The sequence below is a fragment of the Euprymna scolopes genome, unplaced genomic scaffold (assembly GCF_053919585.1).
Source record: "Euprymna scolopes isolate OS-2025 unplaced genomic scaffold, ASM5391958v1 sca362, whole genome shotgun sequence".
Lineage (NCBI taxonomy): Eukaryota > Metazoa > Mollusca > Cephalopoda > Sepiida > Sepiolidae > Euprymna > Euprymna scolopes.
The window spans coordinates 27534-46230 of record NW_027633394.1 but is presented as its reverse complement, the minus strand read 5'-3'; the positions used below and the strand labels follow the sequence as shown (position 1 = coordinate 46230).

The following is an 18697-nucleotide window of genomic DNA, read 5'->3' as shown; positions in this document are numbered from 1 at the left end:
ATCTGCTCTAACCACTGCACCAAGTGTCCTTGTGGACCCATGGTGCAGTGGTTAGTGTACTTGGAAAAATCAATTGTAAAAGTGATATTCTCCTGAAGGTTGAAGGTTCAATTCTCAGTGTGAGCAACCGAAAAATATGATTGCGAATTATTTAGGATCTCTATCCAGTCATGGCTGATGAAACAAGAGCATGGCTACTCTTGTGAAGTAAATAAAGCGTTCTGTTCAAAATTCAGTCCAAATTCCCGAGTTCGACAAGATAAACCTGAAGAAAGTCGGAGGTTACATCAGCTGAAACGTTGTGAAAATCACACTTAAGATGAGAACAGTAGTTTGATGAATCCAAATAATGATTATGTAAGAGTACTTGGTATTCTAAATTTTCAAACTAAACTTACAAAATAATCTATTTAAAGATGAAGACCAAATTTCTCTCTTCAAAATTTGAACTAATCATACAACACACATCAATCCAAACTATACATACATTGTTAACAACATCCGATTTATACCTTTTCTTTCTCTACAAGGGGCTGACCTCTCAGGTTAATACCACCAACAAAATGAAGAGGAAAAGCAAACACTAAGTCTTCTTTTATGACAAAGTTATTTAAACAACAAAAATCTTAGAGAAAAAAAATGATTTTAACCGTTTAATTGTAATGGAGTGCGAACGTGTGCATGCAAAAGGACATTACTGCAAGGAAAAAAACATAAGCGAGCACAATAGAGAAGATGATCATGTGAAAGATGTCACAGCTGTAATTAGAAGTCACGCATGGCGGGAGAATGAGGAAGTAAATGTTATTGTTGCACGAAAAAGCGAGTTTGAGTTATTCTTTATCTTGGTCTCTTTTGTAACGTAGGCTGCTACGTGTTGACTATGTATAACGTTACATAATAAAAAATTACGAAAACAATATTCTATTTTCTAAATTTAACATTTTATTTTAAAAATAAAAAATATAAGTAAAATAAAAAGCATACTTTGAAGCTGTATTTTTAAGGGTAGTGACAGACTGTAAGGTGGGTTAGTTCAGACCACTTGATTTATGATGACAGTTTAATCTCAAAATGTTTTGTCCTTCTCAATTCTGAATTCGATGGTTATTATTTCATCTGAATTCACAATGCATTTATTCAGATGCATAAATCTAGACCAGCAGTATTCACCGTAAGTGGATTGAACCAGCTTCCATCAAAGGAAGAAATGTCTAGGGAAACCGAACAGTCTCCAGTCAAATGTATATACCGGTTAAGGGATATGATGACGTAATGTTTTTGATTTTCTTGCCGACACCCTCCTACATACAGCACCTGGTATTCCTCAATGATCACCAATTTGGTACTGACCAAGCTCAATGCTGCTTAGCTCGAGTGATCTAATGAGAACCAGTGTGTCAACGTGATTATCCATAAATATAAAGGGAGGAAAAGGGGAGGAGACAAAGATATTATGAATAAAAAAGAAAGAATAGGAACATGTTACCTCCATGGCTGTAGCGTCGGGGAGGTTTTTGACTGGTTGCAGACATACTCCTTGTGACACGATTAGGTGACTGGCTGGTGTTAGCATTGGTCTCAGTCGGCGGTCGATTCGTAGTCAACTGAACCTGCCTCAGGGATTGGTTACTGCCAGATCGATCACTCCCTTCCAGCTGAAAAGACAAACAGTGCATTAGCAATAAAAATACAAATATTATGGTTCTTGCTCAGAATTCCCTAATATTAAAAAAATAAAAATAACTATTTATGACGAATCTGTGACGAAATGAAAATATCATATTCCAAATTTTTTTAGATCGTTTTCAAAATAGCAGTCAAGACAGTTGTTTTTCTGTTACTCATAAAATTTGATTTTCTTATTTAAAATTATAAATAAAATTACTTTATCAATTTATGATTTTTGGAATATGGTAATTTCGTTTTATCACTGACAGGTACATAAAAAAAAAAAAAAGAATTAAAATAAAAAAAATAAAAAAATTTTTTTTTTTATATGTTAGAATTTTTAACCTAATCATCCAAAAATTATAGATCTACCTATTCTGAAGATTTCACACCATGTCCCATATATATATATATATATATATATATATATATATACATACACACATTGATACTAACACTACAAAGTTTACCAATTTTCAACAAATTTCATTGACTATATTTTTTTTTATTTTTTATGTAACTACATCTTGATTCAGGGATATAACTTACACTATCCCCCTCTTTTTAAACACACCTTTATTCCTTGTTTTTTTACAACTAATTTTGTAACTGTTTATCTGCATAATTCCCCTGATATATATATTAGTGGCCTCGCAAGGCCTCTGGGGAGACAAACGAGCAAAAAAGGAAAAACAAAAGTCCCAACGCAGTAAAATGGGTAGATTTTATTGGTTTGAAAATATAGGTTCTTTTCTACCAATTGGTATAAAAACCATAGAATGGTATTATAATCTTCAAAAAGCCTGCAAATTTTCATGTAGTTTCTTTCAATAGAACCAAAGATATGAACATTTCAATATTCAATTTGTCTAAGAATATAGATATATCCAGATAGAAAGATAAATATACCACCTTTTTTGGCAATTTTATAAGTTCCAAATTTCAGCGACTATTGATCAGAATTTAACAAATGAAGGCTCGTTGAAAAAGTAATGACCTGAATTGTGTAGTGGGCTATGCGATATTTGCCCTTAAGGTTGCACATTAAGAGGATCATCCATCATCCAGAGCCTATTTTTGGCACCTTTTTAGAGCTACTAAATGTAGTCATTTGTTTTCCTAGTTTTGCACATGAATTACAAAATTCATGGTATTTCCTCAAAACTTCTGGCCTTGATAGAAGAGAGACTAAAATTTACTGCTATGGTTTGAAATGGTCTAAAATAACAGCAAGAGGAGACTTGATTCCATATATTTCTCATATGTTATATCTCCTCTCTTTGGTTTTCATACAAAAATTAATATTTGACAGTGTATAAGGATTATTTCATACTGGAGATATTCATAATCGTACCCTATTTTCAAAAGTGGGGGGATATAACATGAGAAATATTTGGAATCAAATCTCCCCTGTTACTTCAGATCATTTGAAACCATAGCGGCAAGTTTTAGTCTCCCCTCTATCAAAGCCAGAAGTTTTGGGGAAATATCATGGATTTTGTAATTCATATGCAAAACTAGGAAAAAAATGACCGATTGAAGCATTTTTTGACTGTAAGAAGGTGTCAAAAATAGGCTCTGGATGATTTTTTTAATGTGCGACCTTAAGGGCGAATGTCACGTGTGTGTGCGTGTGATGTTTTCAAAGCAATTACCAGTAGAAATTAAAAATAAAAATGCAATTCTGTCGAAGAGTAGAAATCCCACAGAGTGTAACTTTTTCCTTTTGTTCTAATATTTGTTTGCTATAAATTTAAGCAGAAGCTGGGAAAAAAAGTATTTACATTAGAGTAAACGTATGAATCTTAAACAAAATGTATTAAAAATTAAATCTTCATATTGTTTAATAGTCTTTAAACTATGACGATACTCACATCAGATGTTCTCCGTCCAAGGAGTAAATAAGTTGCCATGATATCATCATATTTCTGTTGACTCAAGGAGGTTTCCACATCTTTCAAGGTATATCCCATACTGGCCATGATATCTGAAATTAAGGAAAAAGTAAAATTACTAATAAAGACCAAATTCAAGAAAATTGGAAATGTAATATTTGAAAAAAAAAGTTAAAAATGGAAATATATTCAAAGAGAATTTTAAAAATTAGAAATGTAATATTTAAAAAAAATTTAATAAAGAAAAAACTGAAGTTAAGCATTGAATATACTTTTCACATTCATCTACAATTATTTCAACTTTTGTCCAAAAAGTTACGCACTGTGGTAGCATTGTATTATCTTCAACTTAACTTCAAATTTAGTCCTTCAAATAAATATATGGTGGGTTTGGAAAATCGTTTATGTTTTTGAGTTAGGGGGCTATTAAAATAAATACTGATCAATATTTTTATGTCACAGTCAAGAACAAAAAATAGCCAGCTAAAATAGTTTTATGAAAAATGGAAATTTACTAAAACTGTAACTAAATATAAAACTAGCACACGAATCAAAAGAAATTGAATGAAACTGAAATTAAATTAAAAAAATGAAAATATTGTGTAATCATTTAAAATACTATTTTATGAAAAAGAATTTTTTATTTTATTAAAAACAAACAAATCTTCAGTAATTATTATTCAGAATTTAAGTCTAAGTATAAAAATATTTTGAAAATAGTATGTTAGAAAATAAGGTGCTCATGTATTAGAGCAGTCCCAATTTGAAAGAAATTTGGGACGCTAAATTCTATACAAAAAGGCCTCAAATCCGTTGTCTGCCTTTGCTTTATTTGTGCACATTGATTACAATTACTTTTAAGACAATGCTTTAAACTTGCCAATTGCATTCTTAAAAATTAATTCTAATTAATGTATAAGAAAAAAAGCGGATGGGATTTCAAATCATTTTTCGATTGTGCAGTCTTTAGCATTCCAAATTCATTTTTCAAATTTGTACCACTTTAATATATAAGCAACATACTTTCTAATATACTTCTTTAGAAATATTTTTAAATAAGACAAATGAAAATGTTGCGTAATTATTTAAAATTGGATACTTCAATTAAGGACTTAAATTTTGAATAATAATTACACAACACTATTTTAATAAAAAAAAAAAAAAAATTTCATTTGAATAAATTTTTTTTTCTTTTTAAATAATTATACCACACTTTCATTAGTGTGCTGACTTTGTATTTCATTTCAGTTTCACTCAGTTTTCATTTTATACATAAAACTATTTCAGTCAGCCATTTTGTTTCTAGGTCAGCACATATAAACCTTACCGAAGTCTTTTATTGTAAACATTTAACATGTTCAATCCACAGTGTGGGAAACACCAAAAGTACAACTGCAAATTACTTAGGACATACTCTATGTTATACTCAGTCATGGCTAAGAGCATGCTATTCCCATGGATTAAATAAAGGGTTTTGTTTGAAATTCCAAATTCGACAAGATACACCTACACCTACATTAACCGAAATGTGTGAATAACACTCATGAATAGCAGCCCAAATAATCCCAATTATCAATCCTCATCTATAAAATTCAGTAACAAACAATTCCTTAATTTTTTGTAATGAAAAAAGAGAAAAATCACTCAAAATATATAATTTCCCTCTAATGTACTAATGGGTCACCACTTATCAAAGCCCAGAGGCCATTCGGTAAACATAAAGTATATGTGCCTCATATACATAAACTTTTTCAAAATGCCTGAAACAGAACATATGATGATGATGATAAATATTGTTATGATGATTAATAGATGTTGAATAAAACTGCGTGAAGAATTTAAAAATGAGCGAGAAATATTTTCAAGAGATCTTACTTGCAGGCCAAAACTGTTAAAGTAAAACGAGCGTTATTATTATGTGAGTGCATAAAATACAAGTTTGCATTTAGATTCATTATGAAACAGATGTTGTAAATAGAAATAATCCTAAGAGATGACGCAACTTTTTAGATGAGTAGCGCTTAACGAAAAGATGAAAATGGAAGTGTGAGTTATGTTGTGAAAATACCAATAATCTTATGAATGGTCAGAAAAATAAAATAGACAAGTTTCATGATGGAATTTTTTAAATTTTATTTACATTATAGCTCTTTAAAGTTTTGTGATATATGGGAAACTCGTAATTCAATAAATAATCAGTTTGTGTCCAGAATTCCCTCATATTAAAAAACAAAAATAAAGAAAAATCTGTGTGATGTACCTACCCATGACAGAAAAAAATATTATATTCCAAAAATCAGATAAAATTGATCCAGAAGTTTAATTTAAAGTTTAAAATGCCTACATTGTCTCATTTGGAATATTTATGCAATAAAAAATGTCACACAATATGTGACAGCTTCAATAAAATTTCTATTTTGAAATGTTCTAAGCATTCAATCCATTTTCATTTGAAATGGTTTTTGTCTTTGAAATTAAAATTTCTTAATTTGGTACTTGTGCATTTTGGTTATTGGGGACAAGTTTTTGTTTCCATTTTTTGAAGTATTACATCAAGAAGGGCTGTTTAATAAGAGAACAGTGTCCTCTAAATAAAAACGTAAAAAGTCACAATAATGACTGTTCAAAACTACTTGTAAATTTTAATTCATACATTTTCATATAACTTTCATTCATTTCAGAATATTCTAAATTTTAATTCAATAAATTTTTGAGATAATGTTTTATTTTGTGTTAGTATATTACTTTAGTGTATTTGTTTTGTTTTTAACTAAAAGTTATGTGAAACTTTGACATTTTCAGATAGACTTCTTGATTTGTCTCCCCTTGTTCTGAAAGGAGTTCTTCAAAAAATGAAAACCAAAGAATAAATAAATTGTCAAAAATAGCAAAAATACACAAGTGCTCTTAATTCATAATACAATATATTTGTTCAAAGTTCGGCAAGGTCTTAATAAGCTATAAGAATGACATTGTAGAACCATGAAATGTTTGATATTCTTATTCTAGCAAACAGATTAAAATATAAAAATATGTATTTCTAACCGAAATATGATTGAAAATTGTCAGATAAAAAGATTAATGATTACCACACTATTTTTTAAATTAGTTTTCATTACACAAGGTCAGTGCAAAGACCAAACGTTTTGGAAGAGAAGTGTCTAAATTTGGATAGAAGATTAAGACCTATTGCCTTGTATTAAGATTGAAAACTTCAAATTTTGATATTTAGGAGAAAAAAAATAAAAAATAAAAAAATTTGTTGAAGTATTCACACATTTTTTTTTTCCTATTAATATCTTTTCTCAATACCAAAGTGTAATAATCCAATTGAAACATTTTAAATAAATAATTTTTTTTAATTAACTTGAAGAAAAATAATTGCCAAAATAACAAATCTCTATATCATTGAGAATCTTTAAAAACTAAAACATGGTTCTTGTCCAGAATTCATCCATATAAAAAAAAAAGAAAAAAAAATCTGTATGATGTATGTACCATAAGACAAAAATATATTCCAAAAGCCATGTAAATTGATCAAGTAGTTTTATTTTTATAAATAAAATCATTTTCAGTAGTAGTAATACTATCCTATGGGTTAGACCTCTATACTGCTATTTTTTAGCCAGTCTGAGAAATTGTCTTCAGATAGATGGGCTGTCGCATAGATTCCTTCTAGTTAGATAATTGGACAGTGTAGGATGAAGTGTATGTCGAGGGGGGAGGGCAGATTGAGGAGTATTTGTCTCCACCTATGTTTGTTTACTGCAGTCCTGCAGTGACTTCATCTGATCTGATTTACGGCTACTAACTACTTCCTACTATTTGTAACAAAATCTGGGAGGTGCGAAGTTGGGTCTTCAATGATGTCCCCCTCCCCTCCATTTGGGAGTATTGTTTCTCCATTTCTCCTTCCCTGTCTCAACTGGGTTGACATTTTTAAGTGATTAATGGGAATTCATAGACATTATAAAATAAATCTTGCAAGTTTGAATTATTATTGTTTTTTTTTAAATTAATGGTGGACAAGATAGCTACTTTTCAAATATTTATAACATTGTTTTCTTACTTAAAAATACTTGATGAATTTAGATGATTTTTAGAATATATTTTCAGTTAGTCACATGCACATACAGATATACCGTTTTTTTTTTTTTTTTTTTTTTTTACAGGGAGGAATCTGAATAAAAATCAAAAAAATTTCAATCCAATCAAAACTCATATCTTGTAAACATATTCACAGATTTTTGTTAAAATTAACATTAAAAAGGACAGTACTAAATTTAAGTGGAGAGAACTAAACATGCTGAAATTGCTTATATGTGATGCATGTCACATGAATCCCTATAACTGCTGGCAAACAAGGTTTTCTACCCATACATAATTTGTCACAAAAAAGGAGAAAAAAAAATCAGGAGTAAGAGTCCTTATTTACTTGCTTAAGGGCAGAGTTAGACTCAAGGTCAATTTTTAAGTTTAGGAAAAGGTACACTTTGGATTTGGGGGCAAAAAAAAAAAAAAAAAAAAAAAAAACTTCAGTGTAAAAGGATTTCTTCTTCATTAATTGACGATATAAAAGATGAAGTGTAGTATAATAGATAATAAGGCTTTGCTTCTATTTAGACATTTCTATGTAGTTAAGCTTTAAACTACTGAGTCTACAGTCATATATATGACTGTTTCTTTCAGCATGTTAAAATTCTTGACAGTTTCCACACTATTGTCAAGAATTGAACATTTTAACATGTTGAAAGAAATATACTGTAAGATGAATAACATCTCGGAATTTGGAAAATAGATTTTGTCATATATATATATATATATATATATATATATGCCCAGATTTTATATAACATACACATAAATGAGAACAAGAGAAACCAACTTTGATTTTGGGACAGCCAGTGATAGCAAACATTAATCAATAAGTTAATGGCAAAAATTCTTAATACCTGATCCATTAAAGTGAAAAAAAAAAAAAAGGTAATATTTTCCCTTCTGATTCTAATACAATTAAAGATTCTGTTCTAAATTCTCAATTCATATTCTTTTAACTTTCAAAATAATATATGTATTGGAGGGAGAAGGGTTGGAATACTGCAAACCCCATGAAATATATGCATATATTAGTCCCAAACGTACAAATGCACTTGAAAAAAATGATCTTATAGACTATTATTACTATTGGTTTAAAATCAATTAATATTTACCATTTCATCATTAATACGAGCCATGGAAAATTAAGTTTAAAAAAAAAAAAAAAAAAAGTAAAAATAATAACAAGAATCATTTTGGGCATCAGAAAATAAGTGCAAATTTTTCTGATTCCAATACCCCCCAAAAGTTAAAAAAAAAATTTTATTCTCAATTTCAATTGTCCCAATATGTACAGGATTCACTCCTAAACTAATCAACTGAATTTAATCTTATGCAATGAGAGTAAGAAATGAGGTGAAAGCTTTTTATAAAAATTCAGATGCCTCTGATTTTAGCAATAGGTATTAGAAATCAAATAAATTAAAACTTTTTATTGAAAAATTCAAATATATTAGATTTGCATTGAATTTGATCCATAGTATTTTAACTATGAAGAAACAAGATTATCTGAAGTTGAATTTCTGCTTAAAAACCTTAAGCCTTATATTTTTAACATTTTCAAAATCATGTAATGGATTTTGATCAAAATTAGAATCAGAATTTTAGGCGCATGGTTTAGTATAATTATTGCCTTGATTTTCATCTTCATAAAGAGACAGAAAAGTGTTCTGTTTAAGGAATTAATTTTACTTTTCCAGTACATATGATTATATATAAATAAATTTTAATTTATTAATTTTTTCAATTAAAATTTTTATTTTAAACCAAGCTTATTTTGATAAAATAACTTCTTTAATTTCCTTTTGGGTGGTTTTTCAAAATTCTTTATATTTATTAAGACTTAAATTATTAATTTCTCAGAGACCGGAAGTAAAAAAAAAAAAAAAAAAAAAAAAAAAAAAACAGCAGTCAGGAGACAAGCTAATAAATATATATAAAAAAAAAAAAATAAAAAAAAAATTTCTTACTCATATAATCAGCAAAATCGACAATTGAAAGGAAATATTAAATAAATTTATGGAGATTGTAATATAACAGCCTGCAAAATGCCATTTCTGAGGAGACAGATATGAAATAAGTCTGAAGAGAGTTCAACATGCAATCAGACATTAGTCCACTTCGTTCAGATTTGAAACCAATTATACCACAGTTTTTCTGATATTCTCTAACACACACACTATTAATTTGAACACTCCAGTAGAGGAAATAATTTCTACTTAGCATAAAGTAATAATCTTCTGTAAAGAAGAGATCAATCTCTGGTACTGGTAGCATGATAAAAAATATATCAACAAAGTACATATATAATGCTACAATTTCCTACACTATCAGTAGTGTGTGTTAGCACAAAGGATAAGACACTTAACTGCTGATCACATTTGGACGTGACTAGCTATTAGTTTCAAATCTTGTCTATGCCTAACCATACTGAGGAGTCATAAATAGCAAAACAGTTGTTTATGGATGACACTCAAAACAAAGCATTCAGCAACTTTCTATAGAAGGCAATTTAAAGATGTAAAATAATATCTTAAGACTAGGTATAAATGCTGCGGGCTAGTAGCAATTGGCATAAAATGTACCTGGATGGAAAAAACACTAGTGTAAGTCCACAGTTCAACCTAAATAAAAAATACAGAAATCTTTATGTTTATAAATGTATATAAACATACCCATCACAGAACAAAGATGTCATATTTCAAAAATCACGTAAATTGATCAAGTAGTTTTAACTAAGAAAATCAAATTTAATGAGTAAGCAGAAAGTGATTATCTCATGTTGGTATCTTGAAGAAACATGGGCAGATAATGCCACAATAATTCAAACTTGTGAGATCAGCCTTAAAATGCTGATGATTTCACATTAAGTTAATCTGTGGACTTGCACCAAAATATTTTTTTTACACCTTCAAACATCAAAGAGTTTGTCATTTTATTCAGAAATGAGCACTCAGATTGGGTTGAGAACTAAACACTGGATACATTTCATGCAAAGTATGTTTATACAATCATGTGGGAAAATTTTCTGGTCCAGATCTGGACTTACAAGTCATAAAACCATAATGACTGAAAAAAGTTTCAAACTGATTATGAAGTTGTTTTTTTTTAAATCCAAGATCAGCAATATATTCAAATCAGATTCGTGAGAGTATGCAGTAAGGGTAGAAAAGACACAGGACAACATAACTTTATAAACTAATAAGTAGCCTTTTTTATACCATATTTATGAAACATTTGATGAGATGGCCTTTTGAGAGAAAAAAAAGGTTAGTTCTTGACTAGAATTCACATATAAAAAAAAAAATCTTTATAATGTACATACCTATAACAGAATTAAAAGATTATATTCCAAAAATCACATAAATTGATGAAATAGTTCTATTTTATATAAAGAAAATCATTTTTAAGCGATTAATAGGAATTCACAGGCATTACAACAAATCTTACAAGTTTTTAATTACTATTGTGTTCGCTTTTAGTTTTTTTTTTTTTTTACATTTTTTTCAAAATGACAGTCACTGCTCAGATACTCATAAAATTTGCTTATTTAAAAATAAAACTAATTGATCAATTTATGTGATCCTTGGAATATGATATTTTCGTTTCGTCATGGGTACATACATTATACAATTAAAAAAAAAAATTTTTTAATATGGGGAAATTCTGAGCAAGAACCCAAAAAGTTTAATTTCTGATTTTCATAAAATCAAATAGGAATTATATACACAACACCGCAGCAGACATCTTTTATGAAGAAATATTTCCGTTCAGTATAATAGAAGGTAAATGTTTAGAAAAGCAAGTATGTAATGACAGCATTATGAAATATTAGTAAAATGATTTAAATTTTAAATGAAAATTACGTTTATCGCAATAACATACAGTAAATACTCACGGTTGTGGGCATGGAGCAAGTTGTCTTAACTTTACATTCTCAAATTCGCAAAAGTACAAAAAAACCAACTTTAAGAAAAGTAAAAGTTGATTAATAAATTTTAAATTACTACCATTTACACTATGTGAATATTTATAGAATGAAAAACAAAAGTTAATTATGGTTTTAGTTTTTTTCTTCCATGTTTTTTTTTCTTTAGATGTGACCCTTTTTTCTTGATGTCTGTCGATCTCTTTACCTTTAACAGATTGATTAAACTGCTAACTACCCACTTCATTGTTTCTATAAATGATATTCATTTTCTCAATGAAGGTAATTACTAATATCACTGACAAAAATTAAGACAGACCAACTTTACGTTTTACATTAACTATATATATATATATATATATATATATATATATATATATATATATATATAAATAAATAAAATGAAGCCAGAATATGAGAACAATGAGTAAATACTTATATAGCTAACCCTTATAAAGTAATAAGTTATATTTAGTATGAATTAAAACCAGTCGTCCAAAACACTGCAAATATAGAATCAACTCAATAGAGGCATGTTACAATCATCTAAAGCTAACGCAGATTAAATGGGAGGTAAATGAAATGAATAAATCAATTAACATAAAATCATTTGCACATGTTCAAAGAAATTATGGCAATAACAACCTGGCATAAGATTTATATATATACTAGCATTTCAGCCTAGCATTGCCCGGGTGTTTGGATGTGTATGTTGAGCAAAAAAAAAAGAAAAAAAAGTGGTAGTAGGAGGGCAGGCTCGAACCCTTATCGCAAAGGAGGAAAAGAACGGGGTAAAACCTAACGTTCATACTGTTACGACCACATCCAAACCGGAAGTGACATTTTTTAAAATTAAGGCTAGACAATCTAAAGGAGAGGATAACTTTCAAAAATATCGGCGAAAAATGACCCCCCTCCTCTAGGAAAGTGCCTAGTTAAAGGGGAAGATGTTTTTAGCCAATTTTTCGATATTTGTCGTATGAAAGGTCGAACTTTAAAACGATACTGATCTTGGGAAAATCCGTCGCCTCTATTGAAAGTTTAAGGCAGACATGCAAACAGACATACATACATACATTTATATATTGGTAACTAAAACTTTTCGACCCAAACTGATGAAAAAGCTTGCCCTATCTCTGAATACCCTTTATGTAAAATTTCAAATATTTAGACCAGAAATTGTCTGAGGAATTTGGGAGAGGCCGCAGAGGTCAATTTTTTTTTTTTAATTTGACCCCTATTATGACCCCTTAACATTTATTGTTTTGGGCTCAAATCAAGTTATTAGTTAGGTCATGTCCAAGGAACCTATATATAAAATTTCAAGGCTATAGACCCAAAATTGTCGGAGGAGTTTGGTAGAGTTCTCATAGGTCAAATCGTTGAACTTTGACCCCTTAATCGCCAAATATCTGGCCAAAAACCGATCACATCGATTTTCCCAAATCTCAGTACCCTGTATATCAAATTTCGAGTCTGTAGACTAAAAATTGACAGAGTTATTGCGTAGGGAAATGTACACAGACACGTTCACTATATATATATATATATATATATATATATATATATATATGTGTGTGTGTGTGTGTGTGTGTGTGAACGTGTCTACATTTTCCAATGCAATAACTCTGTCAATTTTCAGTCTACAGACTCGAAATTTGATATACAGGGTACTGAGATTTGGGAAAAATCTTTGTAATCCATTTTCGGCCAGAAATTTGGCTGTTAAGGGGTCAAAGTTCAACTATTTGACCTTTGAGAACTCTACCGACAATTTTCGGTCTAAAAATTTGAAATTTTAGATGTAGATTCCTTGGACATGGATCTAATTTAATAACTTGATTTGAGCCCAAAACAATAAATGTTAAGGAGTCATAATAGGGGTCTAAGTTAAAAAATTGATCGTTTTTTTTTTTTTTTCATACACCTCCAAATACCCGGGCAACGCCGGGCTGAAATGCTAGTGTATATTTATATATATATATATATATATATATATAGCCTTTATTTGAGAATATTTTCCCTTTGTTGATCAGTAAAATGTTTGATATAAATGGAGAAATTTTGTTTAAAGTTTGTAAAAATGGTTAAGATTTCCTTTAGACAGCTCTCAAGCTGTATTTTAAAATGTTGCACAAATGATTTACATATGTAATTGTAAAAATATAAAACAAAGTGTTCTTTGTTATGTAAAAATCTTTTATATTTCCAAGAGAAAAAAAAAAAAAACGAATAACCAAAAGAAATTGCTTACAAATGGCTAAACAGTCAAAAACTAACTTCATATCTTTAAAAAGGTAAAATGTTTCTTTTAAAGTATACAAAGCACATATCGCTTTTAACTTTATTAAATTTAAAATTTTAGTATTCATTTCGTAACGATATTTAAAAAAAAATGCTATCCTATTTTTCATAAGCCAACTAAACAAACAAAAAAGAATTGTAAGAATCAATTTCCAAAGTTTGGAAATAATGTAAATATATAGTTTTTTTATGGATGTAAATATTCTCACACATTGATGGAAACAAATCTGTTAACCTACTGCTGTAAAATTAGTTCTAAAATCAAAAACAGAATTCAACTTTTTTTTTTACTGGGGCGGGGTGGGTTGTTGCTGCTTATCAAGGCCCAAACGCCATTTGAAGATAAGTTAATGAGTATCAAGTAAGATAATACCATAATCATTGGTAATGGCAGAACTTTGGTAGTATGTGTTCATTTGGCAATGGCAGAACTTCGGTAGTATTTGTTCATTTAAGAGAATAACTCGAGAACTTTAGATTTGAAAACTGATATGTTAGCTGGGAAGTAGCTCCACAGTATTATGTTCTACAGACTGTAGTTCTAGGAAAGAAACATGGAATTTACGTTTAGTTTTAGACACGTAATAAACATGAGAAATTGTCAGCAGTTTTTGCTAGACAAGTGTCTACTCTACAAACGATCTACAGGGGACGCGGGGGGTCAGTTGAGCACTTGCCATGAAAATAATGATAGAGCAGGGATAAATTCACTAAATCTCTTTTGTAAGAAAGAAGTAGGTTGGAGAAGGTGCTTCATTCACTATATTTTGAAGTTGGTTTTGATCCCAATTAAAGCAGCGGAGGAGGGGGGGTACTCTCAGACAGGATTGCATTTGGAGTGAGATACCTTTAAGAGCAGTAAGATGATCCAATTATTTTACCAGCGACATTGTACCTTGCATCAGACTCATTATCCGAGAGTGGGTTGTTTCAATAAATAGCTACTGCTTTGTATGTAACATTAAGAGAAATATATTTAGGTGAACACTAGTACCAGCAGGAGGTGACTGAAGCATTATTTATAATATAAATTTCACCTGTCTGTTTAAATGTATGTTTGTATGTCTCACAAAAACTTTCAACAGAGACAACGGATCCTGAAAAGATCGGTATCATTTTGAAGCTGTACCTCTCGAACAACAAATATAAAAAAAATTGGCCCAAAACATTAATTCCTTCATCCTAAACTCGGCCGTTTTGTACAAGGAGGGGTCGATTTTTTTCAGCAACACTTTAGCAAGTCATCATCACCGTTGGATTGACTTCGGTTAATTTCAACACTTTTTGACTTCTAGTCGCATCATGGAGACAGTGGCTAATATGTCAGATTTTCTTTCACCTTCTTTTCTGCCTTCGTGGCACGGGTTCCAGTTCTGCCTAATACCACTTTTTTTTTTTTTTTATTGCTTAACACATGCTTCCAAACACCCGGGCAACGCCGGGCACCCAGGCTAGTCTTCTATTATATAAATCTCACCTGTCTGTTTAAATGCATGTATGTATGTCTGCCTAAAGCTTTCAACAGAGGCAACAGATTTTCATGAGATCGGTATTCTTTTGAAGCAAGACTCTTTGGACGACAAATATCGAAAAATTGGCTAAAAACATTAATTCTATCACCCTCAACTGGGCACTTTTCTACAAGGAGGGGTTGATTTTTTTGCAAGTCATTCATATCTCGCGTCAATGACGTCGCATAAAAGATGTTATTTCGACCACCTGTGACGTCATAATCACAGTGGGTGAATCAATAAGACTTTTTTTTCACCTCCTTTTCCTCTGGGGTGTTATGGGTTTGAGCCTGCTTACTACTATGTTTTTTTGCTCAACCAACACCCTTACACACACCTCCACTTTCTTTATCGCCTTCGCATCACGGTTTCGAGCCTGCCTGCCTGTCTACTACAACTTTTTTTTCTTTGCTTAACACACACTTACAAACACCCAAGCAACGCCGGGCACCCAGACTAGTTGTTTATAAATAGTCAATTTATTCCAAGTGATTTTACATATAAAAGTTGCAGGTAAGAATCTGCAACACCCTCAGCTTAACTGCATTCTTCTAATAGATTCTCATACCTGTCAACTTTTCCTCATCTGAGCAGCATCAATATTGCCTTCATGCAGTAGTCAATTTAACAAGACTGATCATTTTTTTTTTTTCTCTCTCTCTTTATCTGATTTCTTCAGGAAATATTTCAAATTGCAATCTTAAGGATACTGTTTAGTTTTTTTTTTTTTTTTTCCTGTAATTTATGTAAATTAGAACCCTAAGGATCAACACTACCACTTGGAGGGGGGAAAAAAAAAAAAAAAAAAAAAAAAAAAAAATTTTTTTTTTTTTTTTTTTTTTTTTTTTAATTTTTAACACTTACCCTCATACTGTAATTTTTACTTCTCAATTAAGCATGTAATCTGGAATGCCACAAATCTTGTTCACCAGGGAACAGGATTTGATGAGTTTAACAACCAAAACTGAAAATTATTTTTCTGAATTTCTGAGATGAAAATTGATTATTTGTATTATTCAGAGTACTGTTCTCATCTTTAGTGTTATTTTTACAACATTTTATCTGATGTAACCTCTGACCTTCTTGAGACGTAAATCGCAATTTGTATTTTGAGTGTTGCCCGCACTGAAGATTGAACCTTCAACCTCCAGCAGAGTAACTTTACAACTGAATTTTACCAAGGATTTTATTCACTATGCCACAGAAGATTCTAGTATAAATTTTATTAGCCTTAAAACTATTTTGTTTCTAGATGTACAATCTTACTACTTATTATATATCATTCATTACATATTATTACTATACATACACAAGTTCAACAAGATACACCTGACGAAGGCTGGAGGTTACATTGACATTGTGACAATAAAACTTAAAATAGAAACAGTTGTCCAAGAATCTAAATATGAAACTGCCAATGTTTATACCTTTGAAAATTAAACTGCTGGTATACATTCTGGGAGATTATAATATCACTGTATCCGAATATATGAATTGACTCTTAATATATTCTGAATTATTTTTCTCTTCTAAGTCCTCCACCTGGCAGTATGTTGATGCTGGGTAGAGACAGCTAGCAAGTATGTATTATTATAATAATATTCCAGTTATCAACCTTTGTATCCTTAAGGTTTTTTCTTACATATTTTCATGACAAAAAATATTCAACTTGAGGATTGAGTTTTTGTTATAAAAAAAAAAAAAAAAAAAAAAAAAAAAAAAAAAAAAATTATAGTTCAATTGTTTTGACTCATCTCTCATGAAGTTTCTGTCTATCACTTTCACTCTCACCATTGAGCCATTTTTATACACTATCACTGTTTATTTAACAGTCAAAAGGTAAATAAAATTAACTATAAAACTCAATATACTCCTGTGGATTAAATAAAGGGCTGGTTGAAATATACAAAAGTTCGAAAAGATGCAACTAAAAAAGGTTGAATATCACACCAGTCAACACATGAAAATAACTAAGGTGACAAATTAAAATTAGCAAATATATTCTCCCTCAGGTCACATATTTTTTTGTTAGCAGATTTAATGTGTTACTGGTTCATCCATTAACTTAAATTTCTTTGTAACACTGAATTTAAATATAATTCCAATTTTAAATAAAAAAGTTAAATTTGATGAGTATCTGAGGAATGACTGTCTTGCTTGGAAAAAAATTTCAAGAAACAAATGTCGGTAACTCAACAATAATCCATATTTACCAGATTTATGTCGTAATATTTACAAACTCCCATTAATCGTTTAAAACTACTTAATCAACATACGTGATTTTGGGGATACAATATTTTTGTTTCATCACAGGCTTTACAGATTTTTCTTTATTTTTGTTTTTAATATAGGAGGAATTCTAAGCAAAAGTCAAGTCTTTACGTAAAGTTATAGTATTAGGAAGGTCATAGGACTTATGATTTTAAAGTAAAACTTTCAAGAAAAATATATTTGAATGAGTATACAGCCTCCACAAAAAGAAATTATTTTTTCACTAGTGTTCACATTAATATTCATACAGAATAATATCTTACTCAGGAAAGTATAATATGAAATAAAATGCCAAGAACTAGAAAGTTTAAGAAAAAGACTGAAGAAAAAAAATTTAACAATTGGTATAGAAAGAAAAAAAGAAAACGTCTCATTATGGAAATAGAATGAAAGATGCTTTTACACATTCATTTTAGATGAGGGAGAAAAGAACAGATTTTTTATTTGCTTTCTACATGCGATGAAACCATTTCAAGAGTTTACTCTTGAAATGGTTTTATCTGGCACTGGTTTTTGTTGGGTTTTTTTTACTTGCTAAATTTTGTGTAATCATGTGAATATATATAAATACATATTGGTCTTTATTATAGAATAACATACAAAACTTTTGAGCAATTCAACTAGCATTAATTGAAATTAAAAAAAAAAAAACTGAAATGATATTCCTAAAAGTTGAGATTTAAAACAAAATGTAAATAAATGCAGCTTATTAATATATATATTCATATTATTCCAGTTTAAATGCACTTGATTAATATATATAATATATTTATAATAATTTGATTACAATATTTTACTAGAATATTCAGATGACTTAAAATTTGTTAAAAGATAAAACAATTAAATTAAGAATAAATTATTTACTCATATTGGTTTGTTTTGAAGAGGGGGGGGATACAAATTTTCCCATTTACAAGGGTGACTCATCGGACAGAAAATTCTAAAAAAATACATCAAACTGTAAATTCTATAAAAACAAACATATGGTCTAGTTTTCTGATTCAATGGGAAAAAAAGTCTTA

At 29.7% G+C, this 18697-nt stretch overlaps 1 protein-coding gene across 4 annotated transcripts in view; it reads right to left on the bottom strand.

The window, feature by feature from the left end:
* Nucleotides 1–1439: 1439 nt before the first annotated feature.
* LOC145274355 (MAP/microtubule affinity-regulating kinase 3-like) overlaps nucleotides 1440–18697 on the bottom strand; it is a 35662-nt gene continuing 18404 nt past the window's right edge. For all 4 annotated transcript variants that reach the window (XM_080127426.1, XM_080127427.1, XM_080127425.1 and 1 more), the window contains 2 exons: nucleotides 3546–3658; nucleotides 1440–1658 (listed from right to left, as the gene is read on the bottom strand). In XM_080127426.1, the coding sequence (XP_079983552.1) occupies nucleotides 1455–1658; nucleotides 3546–3658 (317 nt within the window). In that variant the 3' untranslated portion in view covers nucleotides 1440–1454. The remainder of the gene's footprint in view (nucleotides 1659–3545; nucleotides 3659–18697) is intronic.